This window comes from Thermobia domestica, chromosome 9 (genome assembly GCF_964235325.1).
Source record: "Thermobia domestica chromosome 9, izTheDome1.hap1.1, whole genome shotgun sequence".
Lineage (NCBI taxonomy): Eukaryota > Metazoa > Arthropoda > Insecta > Zygentoma > Lepismatidae > Thermobia > Thermobia domestica.
The window spans coordinates 129941195-129966310 of NC_137462.1; the positions used below are offsets into that span (position 1 = coordinate 129941195).

Below are 25116 nucleotides of genomic sequence, written 5' to 3' on the forward strand. Positions count from 1 at the left end.
TTTGAGCACATATTCACCTATATTTGGATCCTCTGGCGTCCAGTGGTCTAAGTCCTAAACTGAAATTTTCGAGGAGGAATAATGTTGCCCACAGATGAGAAATCTCACGCCTCGTCTGGAAAACGACTCGAAATTCGAGAGGAGAAGCAGGTCCTATATTTTCAAATTCGAGACTAAAATTTTTTTCAGTCTCATGTGCAACACTGGTTCACCTAAGTCATAGGTTTCGAGCACTGTTTTAGTGTTACACGATTCATTATATAAAAACCATAAATATAGATAAAGCTATTAAATATTAGTTCGCAACTTTTGTTCATAAATTTACAAACAAGACGAGAAAATTTTCCGAAAATCGAGACGGTGCGAGAAATAACACTTCGAAAATCGAGACGAGTCGTGAATTCGATAAAAAAAAAAATATTACAAGATGAGACGAGGAAACTGTATTATTCGTCTAGTCTCGTAAGAAATAACACTATTCAGTAGAGAAATTTGAAGTTCAACATCTCATGCACAAACTAATATTGCAATTATATTGACAACCAAAACCATAACTAAGTAACTTATCTTCTTATAATTTCCTTTAAAAGATACCGTGTATAAAAGTGAATGAAAGCGATAGTCTATTATTATTATTATTATTATTTTACTTAGGCCACTTCCCATCCAAGCAGTCCATTTGTTTCTTTGCTTTGGTTGGGGTTCAACTTGCCTTTCAGCACTGAAGGTTTGTGAGATTGAGACGTGGACTACAGTTTAATGTGGAATTCAAACCACATGAGATCCCACCGGAAATTGAATCCGTGTCTCCTGTGTCAAAGACACCATGTTAACCACGAGGAAGCTCTAAGTACTTTTCTGTTTAGGATAATATCTTATATGTTCTAGTTCAGTGGTTTTCAACCTTTTTGACTGACGACACACTTTACTGAATGTCCAGAGTCCAGGACTTCGTAACACACTTTTTTGATATTTTTATAATAAATACGAGGGCCATACTGAAAGTCGTGAGCAACATGTTTTCACAACCGTAATCTTTAGTTGTAAGTGAAACCAAGTATATCATGTCCATCTACAGACTTTCTTTCTTTCCAGACGTTGACGCTATTTGTTACAAGCACGTGACCACAGGCAGGATTTCCAAAATGGCGGGGCAGCGATGTTTCGTTTCGACGGTGTGCTGTGATTGAATTCTTTGTTAAAGATGACCAATCTGCTTCTGAAATTCACCACAGACAACAGCGTGTGTATGGAGATGTGTGCATGGATGTCAGCAGTATTAGGAGCTGGATGAAATATGGAAACACGAGTATCGAAGATGAGCCTCGCAGCGAACTGCCTTCACGGAACGCAACAACGTAAGGGTTGATGAGGTGATTAGGGGAGAAAGGCGTATCACTGTGAATGAAATCGCTGCAAAACTTGGTATTGTACATAGTGCGGTGCAAGCATTGATTCACAGTTTAGGTTATCGGAAGATTTGATGCCCACGTTTATTAACCGAGGACCACAAACATCCATTGCTCAAACCCTTCTTCAGAGATTTCGACATGAAGATGATTACTTTTTGGCGAGTATTGTGACTGGAGATGACAGCTGGTTCCATCATTATGAGCCTGAAACGAACGACAGAGTATGAAATTATACCATTTGAATTCGCCACCGAAGAAAAAAGCGAAGACAGTGCAATCGGTAGGGAAAGTTATGGGGAGCGTCTTCTGGGATGCACAAGCTTGCATTTTGGTTGACTTTCTTGAGCCTAGGCAAAGCATACATTCTGCCCGATACATCCAGATACTTTTGAATCTCCGTCGTGCCTTTTGTGATAAGCGAACTGGAAAGATCATTCTTCAACAGGATAATGGGCGTTCGCATACTACACGTGATACTATGGAGCAGATCAGGATATTTGGGTCAGAAGCGCTTCCGCATCCTCCCTGCAACCCCAACATGGTACTCTTCGACTACTATCTTTTCGGTTTTGTAAAGGAACAGATGCGAAGCCATCGCTACGAGATCTTGGAGTGTCTACGGCATCTGGAACGGAATTCTATCGCAAGGGTATTTTCGAACCTGCAGAACGATGGCGAAAATATATGCAAAAAAAAACGGAGACTATGTGGAAAAGTGAAAAAAAAAGTCTGTAGATTGATATGATATACTTGGTTTCACTTACAAATAAAGATTACGGTTGTGAAAAAATGTTGCTCACGACTTTCAGTATACCCCTCGTAATAATAATATAAAGGTAACCACGAAAGTTCTGTCGCTTTTTGTGGAGGTCTCTGTTCAATTGGCCTTCACATCATGAGTTGAATGTGAATGGAGATAAGGCGAATGTCAGTTGTTTGTGTGAGTATATCCAACATACTATCTGGTTGTGGCACACTGTGAACTTGCTAAGGACAGAGTCAACATGGAACTTCCACAGAGCGTCATAAGAGCGTGTATGCTGCACGAGTTCAAACTGAGCCTTTGGAGGATGTTATGACTACGCGGATAATGCAACGGTGGTTTAACAAGTTTAGGGACGGTGAAGAAACACTCGAAGACGCACCACATGCCGGAAGACCAACACATGTCCAAAATGAAGATCTTCAGGCAGCAATTGAGTCGAACAGTAGCCAGACATGTGAAGAATTGGGATTATAATTCAGTGTGAGTGGAGAAACCATTCGGCAGCATCTTCATCAAGCACTATACGTTGGGTCGATGGGCCCACATGATTTGACACCAGACCAGAAGACAACGCGAGCAGAAACCTGTGTTTCTTTGCTTTCTCGTCTGAGGAAGAACTATTTCTTGACAGGGTGTTGACATGTGAAAGAAGTGGGTCCTGTTCGAGGCTCCATCACCGGTAAGCATCGAATGAACCGGTTCCAAAACAGCCGAAACCAGCACTACACCAGAAGAAGATCCTCCTGTGTTTTTGGTGGACTGCTCGCGGCATCGTACATCGGGAACTGCTACCAGCTGGTCAAAGCATCAGTACGATTGTGTACTGCCAGCTGTTGAGCCGTATTCAAGAAAAAACTAAAAACTCTGAAACCAGCACCTTTGAATCTCAAAGAGGTCCTGTTACAGGACGACGCTAAGCCCTACACAGAGTTGGCGTGGGTCAATGAAAACTTGACCCACGACCCACTGACCCACCACCCACCATGACCCACTCTGACCCACGACCCACCGTGACCCACTCTTACCCACCAACCACCACGACCCACTCTGACCCACCACCCACCGTGACCCACTCTGACCCACCACCCACCGTGACCTACCACCCATCATGAACCCACTCTTATCCACTTTGACCTACTCTGACTCACCAAATCCATCGTTATAAATTCTGAACACGATCCACGGCCTCTTCTGAACTGACTAAAGAGTTTACTGTGAAATTGTCACTAATCGGAGTTTGAATTTCTAGTCAATCGCTCAAGCACCACTCTATTACAATAACGGTGGATCTGACCTTTACAAACACTTTACAATATAAAATGGTAAAGTGTTTGTCAGTGAGGGAATTGAAACAGTTCGAGGTGGGGGGAAATTAGTGTGTGCCTAAAATATACTTGTACTAAGAGAGTATTCTTGCAAGTGTTAATTTCTGAACGCATTCCACAAGAAACTTCTATTCGCAGGAAAATACCCCTGTACAACATGGAAAAGGTTATAGTTTCTCAGTTCACAGTATCTCTCTCACAAAAGACTTGAAAAAGCAGTTGTTCATAGGGATTAAAGGTGCTCGGGTACCCTATGTGAGAGCATCTCCATAAAGCATGCTCATAATTGTAATTTGTGTAATCACTAAAACACCACGTTAAATTTAAGTTACAAATATGCATAATTGCAATTATTATTAATATTTATTCCAAAGTAGTTTACCTAAAACAAAAAAGAGACTTACTAAAAATTAGGTACAAAGTTGAATAACACAAATAAGTCATTAGTAATACAAGTATACATTTTCCGTAACTCGTAATTTTCCACCTTAAAACAAATCTGAAATCGGATTTATTTCCTGTTGGTAACTTTTTGGCGGTAAATCATCTGCAGTGGAATGATGTCCATCCTTCATACAAGAAATAACTAGCTCGTGTACTTTGAGGTTGTCTAGCGGTGGGCCATTAACATTGGTGAACAACAAGTTAGACAATGTTTGAGCACTTAGTCTATTTCTAATAGGCCTATCAGTCATCCGTAAATTCATAAGGGGAAATCCCCGTTCGCACTCTGTCGTGGAAATTGATAATACTTCTACCCGATTTCTGCAACTCCTCATCGACAATCTGCTTGTTAGACTTAAGTCTGATAACGATTTTTCTTAGTCAGTTTTGAAATACTCAGCAAGAAGTATCATCTCTCTATCACCATACAACATCTTTTCCATATCGACCATGTCAGTTGGCAATGTCGACCCATGTAGAACAGAAACTTCATCTACCACGCCTTTGATAGGGAATCTTGTGAATAAATTATCAATTAAAGCCTGATAAACTGATGATTTCTTATTTGTTTATAAATTTAAATTTGGTAATTATACATGAAGGTTTGATACTATTACCAAGTTCCCTCCCCCGTCTAGAAAGCGAAAGCGGACGAGGTTTCTGGAAAGTATTCAGAGGTGAATGGGAATTTCCCTCCTTCTTCAACTTCAATTACCACACTGCTGTTTGTCATGTGCCAAATTACGATGAATTTCAATTAAATTATAGTATAATTATTTCCTTGTTGAATTATCAATACTTTTCAGTGGAAAAAAGGATGAAATTTCAAAGTTCCAAATCAAAGTAAGTAGACCAACGTAAAGGGAAAAAAAAAGTGTAAAATTTTTCATACAATTATGCGTACAATCCAAACTTCAAATTTCCGTGTAATTAAGCTTACAGTACAAATTTTATGCCTATTTTTCTCACAACTGTATGGGTTGATTGCCTTGTGCTGTGAGCGCTCCATATAATAAACATAAGCTTCAGCAATTATTATAGCAGAAAGCAATGGATATATGGAGCCAAGCACTGTATTTTTTGTTTCTGATTTTTTTTCTTAAATAACATCGATAGTTTTCGATCATTTTTACAAACCAACTCACTACCAATTTTCCATATATATAGAAAGTACCCCCCCCCACACACACACACACATAAAGGAGAATTTAAAAGAATGCTACGACACATTCTGTTTATTTTCTATTTATATATTCTGAACACATAAAGAGTTAACACAATGAATTTCAGCTTCGTAAGTTTAACGGCTTGCGAGATACTCATTTTTTTTTTCGCAAAAATTCGGATCCTCACTACCTCCTTAGGATATTATGCATTATAATAAAAGCAATATAAATCCCAATTTGGATTATGGCCTAACTATATTCTAAAAGTAATTTCATTTGACTTTGCAATTTGACCGTGATGATCAGACACACATAGTTACATTCAATTTTTTTATAAATAATTTATATATTACAGTGATTCAAAAATGTATTTTTTTCCAGTAGGTAGCTCTAAAAACCCACAGGTCTCGAAAGCCAAGTTGTAGTGTAAGTCCTATTGCTATTATTACTATTAAAAATATTAATATCCAAAAGTGCCTGAAGTTCTTTTTTCACTTGGTTAGATATACTCACCTCAGGTAAGTAGACAGAAACAAGTGGAAAAGAAAGGGAAATGAAGGTCTTGAAAGTAAAACGGTGACAAATTTACCAGTCTTCAGAAGATACTCGCTACAATGCAGTGAGCAGAGAGGGTCGATAGATCATACTGAGTCGGTGGGTCGAAGTGGGTTACGGTGGGTGGTGGGTCGGAGTGGGTCACGGTGGGTGGTGGGTCGCAGTGGGTCACAATGGGTGGTGGGTCACAGTGGGTCATGTGGGTGGTGGGTCACATGCTGATGACCCACGACCCACTGACCCACTCAGAAAACTTGACCCACTTGACCCACTGACCCACCGACCCACTCCATCTCTGGCCCTACATGGCTATCACGACCCAGGACACCATTCCATGCCTTGGATAGGTAACACTTTTGCGTCCGTCATACTGCTCGGACATTGCACTGTCCGATTATCACCTGTACCTTTCCTTGGACAATCACCTTAAGGGACGCCAGTTCAAATCTCTAGTAGAGGTGCCACAAGTACCTGATACCTTCTTGGCTTCACGGCCCACCAAGTTCTACCGCGATGGAATCCATGGCCTTCCAGAACGTTGGCAGAAGGTCGTCGATGCTGATGGGGACTATTTTTGATCTATAGGTACGTCGTAAGTGAAATATCGATGTTCGAAGGTGGTGGATGTAAAAGCGACAGAACTTCCTTGGTTGCCTTTATATTAATAATAATATTATCTGTTAAAGTAGTGAATCCAATTAGTTTTTATAATGACCCATATAGCATAGCATTATTGCTACCGCTAGAAATGTTGACTGATAATTTTGTCTTGATTTCAAGTAATTATCATTAATTTTATCGTGATTCTTAAATTCTAAAATTTCCCGACATCAGGGGCGGATCCAGGACGGACTTCTGGGGTGGGGGGCGGTCGGTAGTAATACTGCTACTTAGAGCTACTTTTAAGAGCTGTAAACTTTTTATGGATGGGTTTATTTATATATAAAATAAAAAGTTTCCTCTTCTGGGGGCGGCGATCGACCCGATCGCTTTCCCCTGGATCCACCCCTGCCCGACACACCTTACGAGATTGCGTGTTACACCAGTGTCTCGCGACATATCGGTTGAGAACCACTGTTCTAATAAATACTTTTTCTTTAAATGTGAACATATTTTGGATTATTATTATTATTATTATTATTATTATTATTATTATTATTATTATTATTATTATTATTATTATTATTATTATTATTATTATTATTATTATATGAATGTTAAAAAACGCGAAATCTGACAACTTGAAAACGAAATTTTTCATAAAAATTGCATGCCCTTACCAATGAATAATACGAGTAATCGCACTGTCAGTTGCATATAGGCTTCTGAACACCCTGTACAACATTTTTTCTTTCTTTTTTTGGAATGCGAGAAGTCACAGGTGATTCACCACACAGGGTGACAAGTCAAAGCATATCGCACTAATGACTCCTGTATTTCTATAGGTGAGTGCAGGCGGCTACGTACTTTGTACGCATATCCTTCCAAGGCCAAACAAAGTAAGAAAGAAAGAAAAAATGGCATTTCGCTCTTTCTGAAACATGCGAACCCACGTGATAAAAACACCTTATTTTTCTTTTTCCTTTTCTTTTATTTTATGATTTCTTCCAGTCCAAGGGAAGGAAGGAGTAAACGAAGTGGGTGGGTGGGATCCCGGGAGCTTGCTCAACCAGAAAAGGTCACAGTCAGTGGGAAAGCCTAAATTTTCACTCTGACATATATATAACAACTTACATTCTTTCTCAGGCTTCATTCAGTTCCCAGTAGTTGTTCATTTCAAGTCAAGTGAAAAAACAAGAGAGAAAGAAAGAAAAAACTATCTCCATGAAGAATTTGGTGAGTTTTTAAGGAAAATCATAATGTATACAAAATCTAGTATCAATAGTGGGTGTGATCCCGTATTATAATGTTATTCATAGAAAAGGATTATGTTCAACTGTTACGTAAGTTTTCATATTCGATTACCTCATAAAAATGAGATAATATTGAAAACGATAGTCCAATAGTCTAGTGGATAACGCGTATATTTTTGGTGCGCGGTTCCGGGGTTCGATTTCTGGTGGAAGACCTTTGCACACATTACCTTGGTTCGGATTCAACCCTTAATTGTAGACTCACATCTCATGAAATTAAATTTTAACAAATAAGTAATCAAATAAGTAAAAGTTACGAATTATACATTGCACTAAAATAGTATGATGATAAAAATTGATGGTTGTTTTTTAAGGTACTTTCCTAGGTTGAATGTATATGAGGCGTGGAGGCCTACAGTTTAAATGTGGGATCCGAATCACAAATACTCCCAACGGGAATCAAAGGTTGATCTCTCGGACCAAAGGCGACTACACTAGTAATTTATTTATTCATTTGAATATGGGATTTTTCTGGAGTTTCTCTCAATCTCTTCAAGCGAATGCCATTTTATACTAGAAAATTTGACTGATTAGCAATGAAAGATGGAAACAAACACTTTGGAGGAAGAGTGCCAATGCTTCGGGGATACTGGGAAGTCAGCGATATTCGAAACTATTTTGGCTTTTCCCTTAAAATATTGAGAGAAAGCTCATGAAAATCCGATATTCGAAAATAGGACATTCACACCTACAACTTTATGATATGGAAGCCAGGAAACTTGTAACTTATTTATGCTCACTTGGTAAAACGCTGTACAATTAGTTCCGTACTATTGAAATGCACTAAATACTGTCACCATCGAAATGAGAGCTTGAATTTTTAACACGCGCGTTTCTTCAGATTGTTTCTAGCATTCATTCTAACCCCTAGAATGTCTTTTAGGCTAATGGATACTAGAATCTGACTGGAACTTCTAATCACCAATTCGGTTATTGCATCAATTTGTTTAGGCATCAAACTGGAACTTCTAATCGCCGATTCGGTTATTGCATCAATTTGTTTAGGCATCAAGCATACAATAAACCTATCAAATTATGTAATCTAAATAAAAATGAAGAATTGTTTTTTTAGTATTTTCATAATTATAAACAAAAGATTAGGTGACACTGCGCTCGGTTTTACATAATGAAAGTGAAACAAACGGGTGTGTTACTTAATGAAAGTGGAACAAACTGGTGGGTTACAGCTTTCTTGTAAATAACAAACACTACACTAAGTTCGAAAAGTTAACTTTAGCTTCAATACTTCTAGTTAGTAATCTATGTTAAGGCATTACAATGTTTTTTATGGAAATTTCTGTCTGCATATATATTTGTTGTAGTTTTTGATATATATGTATTTTTGTTGCTCCAAAATTTTAAGTGGTTAAACTACGATGCAGCTGGGCTGCAAAATAATGTAATAATTAATGCGTTTTAGCTTTGGAAAACAATTCCCAGGTTCAATTGCTAGTTGGATTTCTCGCCCCGCACATGAAAATAGGCTATGATATAAACCTGCCATCACGCATTACTCTCCACAAGTTTCGGGAAATGTAAATACCTTTAAAGAGTTTAGTATATTTACTGTTTTAATTTTGTTTATAAATTCAGTTGTAAAAGAAATGAAATCTTTAAGTTTTACGTCCCACGAATATGCCGACTAGGCTAAAGGAGACGGTAATGATGAGAATTGAAGGAAATAGTGGAATGAAGAAAGTGGGAGGAAACGGGAGAACCCCGAGAAAACCCACGCACACAGTGTTTGTCAACCACAAAGTTTACTTAGCGCGAGCTGGGATCGAACCAAGGATTCCAAGCACCAGAGGTGAATGCTCTACTACTGAGCCACTACGTCCCTCAAATTCAGTTGTAATAGAGAATGGTTAAAAATTCGACTCGAAAGCGCAAGTATTAAGAGGGAGCTTAACTAATGTTTAGTCACTCGAGATTCTCTGAACTAGAAGCTTCCAAATATTAATACTGTATGTGAGAAACCATTTGAAGTAATCTAGTGAATTGATTTACTAAAATTTCATGGGAATTCTCATTCAGAGCTTATAGCGATAAAATGCTTGTATTTTTGTTATACCCTCCAAATCGCCTTTGCTGATCTAAATTTCTCGCAGCTCTAATTCCGAGAGTAATCATTTCTTTGGCACTGGGCATATAAAACTTTTTTTTTTCTATTTTAGGCACACTTTTGTGAAAACTTATTTTTAATTATTTGTTTAATGTGCAGTTAGTTCAATATTCCTGGGATATCATGTATGAATCGCGATTCACACTATAGTAATCTAGTAACTTTTTTAGCTCCCGGCGTAACCATACGTGAGCTTATATTTTCACTCCAGGGTAAAGGGTACTTTATTTCTTGGTAATTACTGGCAAGATAGGAATCAAATTTGGTGAGCAAATAGTCCATAGCCAAGTGAATAAAAAAAGTACTATATTTGTTGGCCGAACTCGACCAGGGACAGGCTGGCCTAGGGTCGACTTGCTTTGTATGTGGTATCTGCCAAGTATGGCTACAAGTGAACATATCGATCCCTATGAAGTATTTTAATAATTAAGACTTGCGTTTCCATATAGACATTTTGTTTGTACAGAGTATGGTAGTTAGTTATACTTTATTTAGTCCAAGTAACTTACTTTTGCATAAAAATCTTACTTTCAAACCCCGTTCTAATTAATTGGTCTTTTCCATGAAACAAAACAACTTGCATATTTAGAAGTGAGTCATAATGTCTATTGGAACCGGGAAGAGGATGATGTATTTGTGTGGTAAAAGCCCTAGATTTGAATTATATATCATAAATAAGATGTATCTCCCATCTACATTTATTATACTATAATATTGAAAGGGAAGGTCGCAGTGAGTTTTATTGAACGTGCAGTTGACTGGTCCAGCTTACAATGTGGTATTATTTCAATTATCTATGTTCTTTTTCTGTATTTAAAGGGGCAGAATAACATTTTTACATACATTTAAATTAGTGAGAAGCATCAAAATTGCAAAATATTAATGCAAATTTTAATGTATGTATATTAACGTTCTTGTATCTTTGGACATTTATTTTTCGTTTAATGTTAAAAAAAAAAAAAAAATCACCAAAGGTGACAGATATATCGTACTGAGCAAAACTGTATGAGGGAGAGTATATTCTAATCCGTAAGTTTCAAGAAAGCATAGAAAAAAACTTTTGTTGTAAACCTAAAATGTCATGCTGTACGTTAACCAGGCCATGTACGAAATTAAGATACAACTAATACTGAAATATACTTTTATCAAACTTTTCATTATGATACTGGAAAATACGACCGTACACAGTATCCTTAAGAGCCTGCCTTACTAAAAATAATACAAAATTTACCATTTTTCTATTGCTTGTTTATTCATAAGTGAAAGGAGATAATAAACTGCAACTTACTACAATCATAGATAATGTTATTCCACAACAGAAAATATGAACCTGAAGAATGTTCAGTGTTGCCATCCATAGAAATTACAGTGTTGCCAGAATAACAATTCCCCTAAAATCTAAGTTAAGGCAGCGACTAGAAGAACGAACTCAACTGCATTTGATTACGTATCATGTTGTTTTAGTTTGTTGTGAACTACTTTTTAAATAGCATTATTATTTAATTTTAATAACTGTATGTTAAAACTATTTTGTTTATTACAAACCAAATACAACTATTATTAAAAAAAAAAAGTAGTTCACAGCAAACCAAAACAACGTGATACGTAATCAAATGCAGTTGAGTTCGTTCTTCTAGTCGCTGCCTTAACTTAGATTTTAGGGGAATTGTTATTCTGGCAACACTGTAATTTCTATGGATGGCAACACTGAACATTCTTCAGGTTCATATTTTCTGTTGTGGAATAACATTATCTATGATTGTAGTAAGTTGCAGTTTATTATCTCCTTTCACTTATGAATAAACAAGCAAAAGTAAAATGATAAATTTTGTATTATTTTTAGTAAGGCAGGCTCTTAATGATATAGCCCAAAATAAGGATTAATTTTTAAACATTAATTTTGCTTAACCATATATTGTTCAGACATGAGATATATTAATCAATAGATCAGATGGAGCTGAATAAAATCACGTACTTGGGAGTAAATGTCCATGATACATTTTACGAAATTCTAAGGAAATGACTTTTTATGTCGCTAAAATATTCTGTTGCAAATTTATAGTTGTTTTTAAACATTTCAAGATTACTGGAGCAGATTATTTTTATAGTATTTACGTACTGTATATTAGAGAAAAAAGAACTGTTAACTAGCAAATTTTGTTTTCTCCTGGCGGTGGCACAGACACTCTTAACAGTGACACATATACGTCTAGCAGTGACACAGATACTCCTAACAGTGACACAGACACTCCTACCAGTGACAGAGACACTCTTAACAGTGACACAGATACTCCTAACAGTGACACAGGCACTTCTAAAAGTGATACAGATATTCCTAGCAGTGACAGAGACATTTTTAACAGTGACATAGATCTAACAGTTGCTCACACAGTACTTCTAAATAGTGTTCTTTTTATTAGTATTAGTATTTTTATTTTTATTAGGATTTCTTTAGTTATATTTTGTGAGATAAGATGAATTACATGCTCTTTTAACATGTGAATAAATCTTTAAATATACTCATCCCTCGTTTTATCGGGCTAAAAGGGGATAATAGCTGTCCCATATTGTCCGTAAGCTCCTATCGAAAGACTGGCTATAGGAAGGCACGGTGGCTCAGTGGTAGAGCTCTTACCTCTGGTGCATGAGGTTCTTATTCGATCCCTGGCCAAGTAAGTTCATGGAGGATAATATCGTGTCCATCTGTTTTGTCGAGGTTCTTCCGTTTCCTCTCACATTCTCATTCCACCAAATTTTCCATCATCATGCACTTGTCTTAATCATCCCTGTTCCTTAGCTTATAGGGCATACTCGTGGGACGTAAAACTCAAAGATTTTATTTCATTTTTAATTTTCCAGTGACAGTATCCAAAATTGTATTACAAAAGAAAGAGAAATAATACGGTATAGTAGCTACTTTTAATCAAGCACACTTTCCAATCCGACAACATAAAATACTAGCTATACTTTAAAATATACGTTTACCATAATTAGGATTCCTTCCAGACGTCCAATTTTCGCTGGACAATCATTCCCCCCCCCCCAAAAAAAAATGTTCCAAACCGCAAATATTCTTTCTTTTTTAAAAAATCCAAAACATGTTAATATCGTTTCAAAAATACTGCTTTTATTAGTCATTTGATACTAAGTAACTAACTATTTAACTAACTCTATGGCCTATGGTTATGGAACCCGGAGGTTCAATGCCGCGTTCACAAAAGTTCTCCACTGACTTCTATCCTTAGCTAACTGGATCCAGTTTCTACTTTGTATTCCTATTTCTGCGAGATCCATCTTAATATTGTCCTCCCATCTGCGCCCTGGTCTTCCTAATGGTCGTTTTCTGATTGGTCTTCCAGTTAAGACTTTGAAAGCGTTTCTACTTTCTTCCATCCTAGCTACCTGATTTGCCCACCTACCTCCTAGACTTGATGACCCTAACAAACCGTATAAATTATATAGTTCCTCGTTATGAAGCTTCCGCCATTCCCCATTCCCGTTCATCTTGGGTCCGAATATTCGTCTCAGAATCTTGTTCTCAAATACTTTCAATCTACATTCTTCTCTCAGAGTAAGCGACCATGTTTCGCAACCATACAGAACAACAGACATGATTAGTGTTTTATATATTTTAAGCTTCAAATTTCTCGACAGAATTCGCGACGACAAGGGATTTTGAACGGAATAATAACACAAATTTCCTGCTTTTAGTCGACATTTAATTTCTTCCTGAATATGATTTTCCTCTGTTAATATTGATCCTAGATATTTGAAACTATCTACTTTATCAAAAGTATTATTTAACCCATTTGTGCTCGTTGTCGACATTTGTCGACAACCTCTGACGTTGACATTTGTGAAGTTTCGGAACCTCTGGGGCTGAAATAAAAATCGGGGTAAACGGTACAACTTTTTCTAGTGTCGGTTGGTATCACTGCCTACGATTAGGTCAGCGACATCCCGCTCCGCGTCACGTGGTGTATATTTTGTAAGAGATATGAAAAATAGAAACAAATAGTTCGAAAAAATAATTTGGGCAGAAATGGGTTAATATTTTAACGCATCCATAATTTGCCGTATTATGGACCCGACGCACTTCCATGTATTTAGTTTTCTCTGCATTTACTTCTGAATCCAGATCCCTGCAAGCGTTTAATAAAACCTCTACATTTCTTTCTATTGTTCTCCTATCATCCCTTATTACATTTACATCATCATCCTACGCTGTAACCTGGTGAACACCGTTCAACTGTAGGCCTTGGTTGTTATCTTCAATTTTCCTTATAGCGTATTCCACGACAAAGTTGAATAATAATGGCGACAACGCATCTCCTTGTTACAGGCCATTCTCGAAGTGAAAGCTCGTGGACAAAAATTTTCCTACCCGGACTTCACTTTAGGATTCATTTAAGTATACCTTAATTAATGAAATTAGCTTTTTTGGTATTCCAAATCCTGTAAGAACGTTGTACAATGTTTCTTTCCTAACCGAGTCGTAAGCCTTTCTAAAATCAATAAATAGTTGATGTACCGGAGTATTGTATTCCCACTTCTTTTCTAGTATTTGGCAAATGGTAAATATTTGGTCGATAGTTGATCGATTTCGTCTAAATCTGCACTGATAATCTCCAATAATTTCATCTCCAGTCATGTGATAGTAAACTGATAATCTCCCGTCTGTTACTCGCTTTTGGTGAGTGTTAATCTGTTATTTAATTAATCGTGATATTTCAACAAAGAGCAAGCGTATAACTATGACTATACTCTAAATTTTCATAAGATTTTATCTGTAATTTTTATAAGGCATCTTTTATCGTTTACTTTCTTTTTAAGTCTGAAAATTTTGCACACTTCTATTAAATCGTGGTTCATAGAACCGAGGGATGACTATACTATGATTGAATCAGTCATTGCGAAAAGGCAATATGTCCATCCCCACCACATTTTCATTTTAGTGCAAATTTGAGACGTACGCGAAGAAACGCGCATCATCTGTGAAAAGACCAATTGTATGCTAACATTATGTTATATATCCTACACTATTGTCTCAATATTATCAATGTCATTGTACACGTCCAGTTTGCAATCCAAAATTTTTCCTTCTCCTCAACAATTTACTTTGGTGGATATATGGCCTTTTCGAAATGACATTCAGTTTATTTCGATTAACTGTTCAAATATTCAGAAAAAACTAAAGTATGATGCAAACAATAGGATGCTGGAGACCCGAGATCCTTCAAGATGGATTACAACCAGTGGCGTATTTAGGATTTTGTTTCGTGGGGCTACGCACAACACGGGGAACTAGGGGGGGGGGCAATTGCCCACCTAAGTTTGAGAATTAAATATATTTTAATCGATTAATCTACTAATATACTAGGAAAAACCTGAAACCCGTATGTGGGTGGAGAATCTTAACCTCCTCCCAGGCAAATCTGAAATAACACTCCTGCAAACACACGTTGAATATTTGTGATCTCATTTCAACTTAACTGATTTTATTTTAGAAAAAAAAATGAAAATATTCAGTTTTATCTGTGTACGTTTTTACCTGAAAGAAAATGTTGAGACAAGTTGAAGCTGAAGTATACTGATTGCAGTTTTAATGGAAAGAATTGCAGACTGGTGAATTTTATGTGATATGATACACACAGAAATTTAGCAGCGAATCTAACCTTTTCTATTCATAGAAGAAAAAGGAAGCGTCCTCTTGGCCCATCTAATTTCCCGGGCTACTTATCCCTCCCCGTCTTGATTTTCTTTAATTCAAAGATTTATCTTTCTTTATAACTAAAAGATGTAAATATTCCTTTGCTATAATAACTAAATCCCTTTATATTGATATCCGTGCAAAGTTGGTGTGGAAACACAAGTTTCGCTTATCAGCTTCTCTTAGTCTTGGTGTTACTGACGACGAACGACTTGAATCCCAAATAACAACCGTCGAAAGTATGATAGGAGAAACCAAACGAAGTAACAACTATTAAGAAAAAGAAACAGAAGAGTAGAATGGATGCAAGAAAGAAAAAAGAACGCAGTTCTTACATGGAATGAAATTTTACAAATACAGTATTATTTCTGAACAAAGAGCATAAAAAAAATGGAGAGTCAATTAAATTCCAAGAAATGGTAAGAAGGATTATTGATGTACGTAGAATGTGAAAAGGTAATAAATTTATTTCGGGAGGGGGTTTGAGCCCGATAGCCCCACTGAAAACGTTACTGATTACAACAAATACAAAAATGTCTCTTCCAGATTCACTGTATTCATCGTATCATATTGGAGACTATCGGTCGGTAATTCATCTCTGGTGCGAAACTTCCTTGGTTTGATCCGAGAATCTGTAAGCATAAGGTGGATAAATTTTGCCCCTTCCATTTCCTCAAATTTTCTTCCATTTTCTCCCATTTTCTTATTTCACCAATTTATGTACTATGAAACATAACTTAAACGCATGCCAGTATGACACTGAGTTTACATTTCATATCGTTATTGCGTTTTCGGGCAACAAATTCCATGTAGCTGATTATTCAATAAATTTTACTAGTAGAACATCGCTCGTGTGTCACACTAGAGACTTCTGGTATCAACATTCTACCGAACCTGGTGATACTTCTTGAGTAAAACAGGCGTAAAATTAGTTTTTTTCTTTATTCGTTTATTTATTTTCTTACGATGTGAAATCTGGATTTTGAGATGAATGAGGGAAGTTTGATATGCACAATGTTCTTGTGAATCAAATAGAAATGGTTCCTTCATGTAAATAATAATATTTACTATCGTCACCTATTATTATTATTATTATTATTATTATTATTATTATTATTATTATTATTATTATTATTATTATTATTATTATTATTATTATTATTGTCTCAGTCTATCTCAGATTGTTTCCGATGTTCTGTCGCGCTTAGCTAAGTCCATTTCTTCTCTACGGTGTGTGCTGGTTATTGAGAAAGTTTCTTCTATTCTGTTTCCTGATGGTAGGACAGCCTTTATTGAAATTTAGGGATGAATATGTGTTTAATGTTCAGTTTGCTCAATTCTGTATTGAAAATATAAAACCATATCAACTCAATGATACTATTTTTCACTCCACTACTTTGAATCAAACCCAAGATAAGTCTAATCAATGACTAACCACAGAAAATCAGCACTAACTCAGTTGATTGATTGCACACTGATAGGGTCTAAGTATTTCTCATTGCAGAAAGCACAAGATACTTATTTAATTTTCACCTAGTCTGATCATAGTGTACATTTCATTTTGCACTATCATGCAAGAAATACTACGGTACAAAAGAAATTAATGAGTTCTCAAAACGCAGCTGGAATACCAAAAGTCTTATTGTTGAAATAGAGATACCTTCGTCAAAATTTTGTGGAATCCTTTCTTTTACACGATTTTCCTGATTGTTTCTGGATTGCTAAATATTGTACTGTGTTTTACCAATATGTAACCATAAAATAGAGATCAGAGTGCCAGATAATGAATTATTTCTATAATTAATACATATTTCAAATAATAATAATAATAATAATAATAATAATAATAATAATAATAATAATAATAATAATAATAATAATAATAATAATAATAATGGTAACAATAGCTCTATTGATAATTACTGTTAATTCATTTCGTAGTTGTATGGTTGGACGGTTTGCTTATTGTTAATAACTACTTATTTCCTGCTTTGTGTTTCCCATGATTCACTCCTCTTCCAATTTAGCTCCTTATAAAGCTTATCGAACCTTGACTATATGGCGACTTACTCTTCTAGAACATTAAATGGTTCTTTCCTTTTCAACTGCTGCTTCTTTAGGTTTTCCCCTTTCTGTATTATTGATTTTGTTGTAACTCACAGGAAACAAGTATTAAGAAATATCTCAGCAATTTAACATATAAACATGTATAAACACGGACTTTCCATCAAATATATTTCCTTCCCAATCATAAAATCAATCAGAAAAGAAAGCTTTCACTTTTATTGTTACATAATTATTTGGTTTTTATTTCCTTATTAAGACAATAGTACAAGTCATATTATAAGCTTTACAATTTATGGTTTCATATGTGTATATTATAATTGCTCTTTTTTCTTTTTCTCACAATGATAAAAAGCATAATTAAGAAATACGAAAAAATTGAAATTATCCTAAGGTTAGATGGTTTGTTTATTGTTAGTAACTACTTATTTCCTGCTTTCTTTCTTATTTATGTGAATTATATTGGTTTAATAATTTACAGTAGAGCGTCGATTATCCGAAGTAATTGGGGGACATGGGTGTTCAGAAAACTGGTTTGTTCGGATAATCGAACTGTACTGTACTGTACTGGGCCTACTGTACTTCTACAGCCAGTGCCAAACCGACAGAAGTGTGCTGATTGTTGAAACGCAGCGACTGGCGGCTTGGCCGGTCAGCAGCGCCTTATGAAGGCCCCATTAGAAGCAATGTTCCGCCAGCGGTGGCTCAGTGAGGCGACTACTGTGGGAAACTTGGTTTGGGAGTGAGGGGGATGATGGACGGTAGGGTGGGAGAGTAACAGGTGCGAGCGAGTACACAGTTCGGTTAATGGTCGTTCGGTTGACCGACGTTCAGATAATCGACGCTCTACTGTAATTATTAATGTCTGACGTACAGTATGTTGGGTCAATGCCAATCAAATGCGATACTTTCGCAATTTTGAGTTTTGATATAAGCGTGAAAAGAGATTTGTCTTAGGAAAATCAGAACGTATTAGTGCTTAAACTTATAGAAGTTCACTATTACTATTAAAGCAACGATAGTAATAATAGTAGTAGTGGAACATTTACATTAGCTCGTTTTAGTCCTTATCGAATAATTATTACTACCGGCAGTTTATATTGTGGCTAAATAGAATTCCAGCCTTTTGCTGCGTGCGACGTGGTTCGAACCCTGGTGGGAGCTTATGTAATGGTTCGTATTCTCTAGCTTCAAGTCTCATTAGCCTCAATGTTTAAAAACCAATCTTCAAGCAAATATAATACAGTGGAACCTGGATAATTCGAACTTCTGTAATTCGAAAACTTCTTTATTTCGAATTTTTCTCTTGGTCCCTAGAATTTTATATACAAACAATGCTTTAAAAAAATCATGGTTAATTCGAATTATAATCTGGATAATTCGAAGTTTTGGCCGTGTAAATCTAAAAGGAGATCAAGTCATCGGGTGGTCAGATACCATCGCCGATGTTTTGAACTCGAATCAAAATGACGACATCGCATCTGGAGGTGAATGTGACGAGACCAATCCCGAACAATCAGTTCCGAGTGCGGCCGAGGCAGCGAAGCACATCACGCAACTCAGACGGTTTTTGGAAAACAAAAGTGAAGTAAGTGATGAACTATTCCGTTCCTTGAATTTGTTAGATTCGTTTGTAATGACCGAGAGTCTAAATTCTAGGAAACAAGCAAAGATGTTAGCATTTTTTGAAAAATGTTGATTTTTTTTTTTTTTGAGTCTCATGACAGTTATTTGTCTATTAATACAGTAATATTCTTTTCTGTTTTTACGATTTTTTCAATGTTCATGCATAATACAGTGCTAGTGTATGTACGTACGTATTACAATACAATATTTTATTTCATATGGTATTAACCTATGTTTTTTCTAGTTTTACAATGAGTGTATGGTACTTAAAACACTTATCATTAGCTCCAATAATGGTCTTTATGTTAAAACCTGAAGTTTGATTGTTTATTTCAACCATTTACAAAAACTTTTCTAATTCGAATTTTTGTATAATTCGAATTTTTCTACTGGTCCCTTGAGGTTCAAATTATCCAGGTTCCACTGTATATATATCATGTTAATCAGCAAATGTTCCAGACAAACGTAGTTCATAGAAATAATTAAGTTTCAAGAAGAATTAGGGATAACTTTCTAGCTAACAACACCACATAAAGGATCTAACAAGACCTAATCACGCGTTTCATGAGAGAAATGAAGTTGTAAATTCTATCTTACACACAGGTGATGAAGAAACCTATATGATTAATAACATTAAAAAACTTATAATTACCTAATCGTTCAACCACATTCAACTCTGGACAGTGACTATATTTTATTTCCGGGCCCCAGTATAACTTTTAATTCTTTGTCTTTAATGGATTCCCTTCTATAAAAATTAATTGAGATATTTATGCTATGCTATCACTTCGTCGCATCATTGGCACTAATTGCACTCCGCACTACTAAATAGTGAATCATAACATACTTTCCGCCATGGTTAATTTAACTTGGCGTGTGGCAAGTTATAACATCGTATACAAAGAGAATTAACTGTTCTCAAAAGAAATGGAATGGAACATAAACAATACCAGAAGTTCCGTAGTGAAGTATTCATTTATGGAATATGAGCAAAATCAAGTGAGTCATTTTTAAGAAAATTGTTCGAAATGAATATGATTTATACCACATTATAGAGTTGTTGCAATATTGACTTACAGAATATAACCAAATTCGCCAGGGGGCTCTTCGGGAAATTCGCAGTTATCTGTTCCCTCTCTCAAGTATAAAACAACTTTATTTTGGGGATAGGAAGAAAATTGAAAAACCTCCTCCGCAGGAGAAATCTTCTAAAATCGTTGTTTTAGGTGTGTTAAAGGATGTAACTTCTAGATGAGTGTACATAAGATAGGTATGGACAAATAGGAATTAATTTTCCGGTACTAGCGGCTATGAAACGTTTAAATCCGTTGAAATTTCAAATTCAATATTTTTCATTATTACTCCACTTGCTTTACCACTAAGAGGAGTAAAAATTGATTAGGATATTGGCTGAAAAGGAGCTTTATCAAAAAGGACGTTATGCAGATATGGTAACAGGGACAAGAGGGGGCGCCGTGACCAGTGTTTCTTTCAGAAACAATGTTCCGGGGGGGGGCACACTCAGTATTCCGGGAGGCACACTTAGTATTCCGGGGGGCACTGCTGGTACTATTCTATTTATTATTATATTATAGACATATTATTTTGGTTTCCTCCGGGGAGCACTCTCAGAGCTTCAGGGTAGCAGTACCCCCCAAAAAACAGGCGTGGAAGAAACACTGAGCGTAACTCAGTGGTAAAGCACTTACCTCTGATGCGTACGGTCCCTAGTTCAATCCCTGGCCAAGTAAGTTTATGGTGAACAACGTCGTCTCCGTGAGTTTTCTCGGGCTACTCCCTTTTCCCCCACATTCGCATTCCACCAATTCTTCCATCACCGTTCATTTGCCTCAATCATCGTTTCCCTTAGCCTAAAGATCATAATCGTGGAACGTTAAACTGAAAGGTTTGATTTTCATTTTCATTTCAAAAGAGGGAAGTGCGAAAGAGGCTACAGTTGACAGAAAATTCCTCCATGAAGACGAAGAGGTTAATGGAGGACAGTGGTGCACGATTATGGTAGCTGCTTCTATTCTCGTCGCTCGAAAGTAAAGAAGTAGTACTGTCATGTTTACACCACATGAAGAAGTTTTTGTTTTGTATGGTGAGATTTTTCTCAGTTAATATTTTCAAACTGTAAGTAAGAATAGATTTCTACTGCTTCCGGGTTTAACAAAACGATTAGACTGCAGATGAAATATATTCTTGAAACGCTTAATTGATTGCAGAAAATCACATCTCGCTATCTATTGTTTCATTCTGTGTACCGATCAATATTAAAACTGGAAGTAATTGGTTTCTGCAACTTCCGGTCTGAATAGAAGCTTAAGACAGAATATGAGATCTATTCTCAGAACGTTGTATCTATTCGTTTACTGAACGTTATATCGGAAAAAACTCATACTTTTTTTGCGGGGGGGGGGGGGCTTTATGTATATCAATATAGAACTCGGAGGCTGTAGCGGATTTTTATGACTTTTGGTTTTAGTAGAGTGTTAAGGATGGAGATGAAATGTCTGTTCGTGACACTCAATCGACTACAGGAAACCAGTTCTTACTATCTATTGCAGTTTTTGGTCTGTAGCGATTAACGTTAATACCGGAAATGGTCCGTTCCTAGCACTTCCGGTAGATGAATCACTTCTATCAACGAATTCTATGCCTAACTTCTGACTCTCTCCATCCTGGCCGAAAGTGCTGGTGATCCATCACGTAGTTCTTGAAAATTTGTTTGTCTCCAGAACGGACGAACATGCGGGCTGATGGAGTAAATACTGTATATACAGATTTTAAGTGCAAATTCCTTCTTAAGAATTAACTGCTAAGAAAATAAATAAAGATAGAAAAAAATAGATATATTTTGAAGTTCGATGACAAAGGTAGTGTATCATTGTGCATGTAAGCAACTGCAATTGACCAATTGGGATTTAATATTACTCCTTTGTACCAAGATTATTTGAGATGAGACCTACTACTTCAAGTGGCATTATACCCAAAATACCAATTATTATATGAGGTTTAGTCTCCCCCTCACGAAAGCACGTATGTAAGCCAGTTAGCCACAAAAGGTCGATCGAATGCAAGTCATGATGTGTACACAATTCACAGTAAATAACTTTCAATACATCATTAATATGATTATCACAATTAGAGATTGTTGATTGGTGTCCGTTTTAGAAAAAAAAAGTGTTTAATAATATGTTCTAACAGCATTACCATAGTTGTTTAGTCGCTGGACATGTCCTTTCTGTATTGGGGCTACTGGAAAATTTTACTCCAATAGTAAATTGAGCTTTATTATTTTTTTAATATTTAGAATTACTCTGAAGGAATTGTAAAAAGAGATAGGAATACGATATCTGGCATTAAAACTGGGTTTCACATTAATTTGCTCTGAGATCCAAATCACTATGGCTCAATTCAAGACTATTCATATTGATTTGAAAAGGGAACTATTAAACACATCTTAAACTCAATTCAAAAGGGTGTAACATCAGTCAGAAGTGACGCTTAAAAGCAAGACCATATTATAAATTCGCAAGTTTACTATTGATACAATGATATTTTAAGTCATTTCAAGTGCCTTTAACATATAATAGACTATGAATTAACCTAACTAATAAAATGAGAAATATTAATTTCATTTGAACAATGTACTCGACATTTCCACAAAAATGCAACTTTCCCAGTGAGAAATCTTTTCCAAAAAGCTATCAAAGACTTTTTCAAAATCTAGAAAGTGAAAGTTGTAACTCTTCACACTTTTCCAATCATTTATTAATGAATACCAAACCAAGTTCAAATGACATTTTTTAAAAATTAGACATTCCTTATTTTTTGTTTATTTTAAAATTGTCGTTCAATGTATATTATGGTTTCTCTACCTGTGACAAGCGTACCGTTGGTAGTACACGAATTGTTGCTGAGTGGTACGTATGACTTTACAGTGGCACTCCAGTGCAAAAGATTGAAAACCCTGATGTACACCATTTTATGTTTCCCGCACTTAGGTTAGTCCTGCAATTAAATTTATTTTAAAGTTTGTGCATTATTTTTTTCTTTGACTTCGATTTTTTTTTGTAATAACTATTAAAACGTACAGTACAGTATATAACAAACTTCTATAAAGTACTAGACTGTACTAGGAAGTCAAAAAATATGTATAAATATAGCTTTTTGTCTAAAAATCGTACTTTTAATGGTTTGGGTAGGGCAAGAAGCAAATAATTATAGAACTTCGGCCTATCCAGATTTTTTGATATCCGGGCTGCCCCTCCGCCATATTAGGCCGGGGGCCTAAGTCTCGTATTGTAAGTCTACGTATTTATTTCTACGACTAAAACTACTCTTCATGATTTTGTTTTTGTACATGGCCTTGCCCCTGTTTCCTGCCCAACTGAGCTTCTTATGTTGATAACATTATGCATATGAATTTTATCGGAGTTACATTCCCTCACATATTTTCTGATCTTCATCATCACTTGCCCTGGTCATCAGTCTCTTTTAGCCATAATTCTGAGTAAGTAAACTAAAAATTTCATTTTTCACAAGAGTAACATCTCAGTTAAAATATTTGTTTGTGTATATTGCATACTAACTAACATTTCGAATCATTCAGCTTCGAAATTTTATATAAAACTCATAGTTATGCAGTGAAATTAGCCTCTCGAATTCATATTCATATTTAAAATTCATATTTAAGTTTATTGAATTCATATTTAAAACAAAATTAGCCAATAAATAAATAAAACTTTAAAAATAAAGGGAAACTTCTTTTATTAATTGGCTATTGAAAAAATAAAGCTAATTGGCACATAGATAATGAGAAAATTTTTACCTTATTTGGTAGGCTTGCAGGCAATCTAAGGACATATTTCATTATGTACTTACTGTTAGATTACCATGCACATATTATGTGCTTAAATTACCATTATGCCAATTTTGTTTCTAACTCGTTCAAGTCCTTTCTACAAAAATTAAATTACATGTAGGGACTATGATGTAGAATTACTGTATATGGTGAACCACCGCGGGATGCATCGAAATCTGATTAATAATGTATTCTCATATTAGGTAAAAGGCGTATTCAAAACACGGTTAGATGCAGACTTTAAACGAGAGATTGCTCTGCTGAAACTGCTGTGCGTTCATATACGTTCGTTCGTACAAACAATGCAATCGATTTGAAAACTCATCATTCATATTTTTAAAAAAAAAAAATCAATAATAATAAATAATCTTAACCATATGATTAATCATTTTTGGACCCTCTGCAGTCGCTAATATACTTAGTACATTCGGATGAACAGTCTTGCATGAAAGTCTTCAGATTAATTACGAAAATATAATTTTGATTATTATACAGATAACTAATAAACTTCAATAAAATATGTGTATGTGTTTTGTTTTTTTTAATAGCTGCGACAAATCGTCGACAGCGTCACAAACTGTCGTATCTCAGTTTTCTAAACTTTTCAGGAGAGCGATTTTTAGGTTTTCACACAAATTTGAACAGCCATAACTTAAAATCTATTTTACCGAAAGGAGAGAAAATTTACCAAGTTATAACTTAAATCATAAGAAATCAGTGTAGAAAGTTTTATGGAATTTGCCTGTAAAAGCTTGTGGAAAATTTGGCGGGAAAAAGATACGACAGTTTGTGACGATGGTAATCCTCTTTGTATGAAAGATACGACCCATATTTTTTATACTGAGAACTACATTAATAGATGAACAATCGGAATTATTTGCACTTTTATTGAAAAACTTTGTGTTTATTACACAAAATAATTTAACAAATGCTTCCTAAGATTCTTGATAGTAAAACGAAATTCCTGACAACACACAAGAAACACAATATTAAGAGCCATAACCATAACATAAAATAATGCTATCAAGTTGTCATTGCCAGAATATAAAATCTTGCAAAGTAATTTGCAAATTGCATGCTTTGATCATGCACTTGAGAAGGATGGCTAATGTGATAAGTTTCTGTAAAACTGAACATGTTCAA

The 25116-nt window shown here is 35.7% G+C and overlaps 1 protein-coding gene across 1 annotated transcript in view; it reads left to right on the forward strand.

Moving 5' to 3' along the window:
- The first annotated feature begins 7338 nt into the window (after nucleotides 1-7338).
- The window catches only part of LOC145695020 (uncharacterized), a 42956-nt gene continuing 25178 nt past the window's right edge, over nucleotides 7339-25116 (forward strand). The window contains exon 1 of the mRNA XM_081771848.1: nucleotides 7339-7504. Within this exon, the coding sequence (XP_081627974.1) occupies nucleotides 7493-7504 (12 nt within the window). The 5' untranslated portion in view covers nucleotides 7339-7492. The remainder of the gene's footprint in view (nucleotides 7505-25116) is intronic.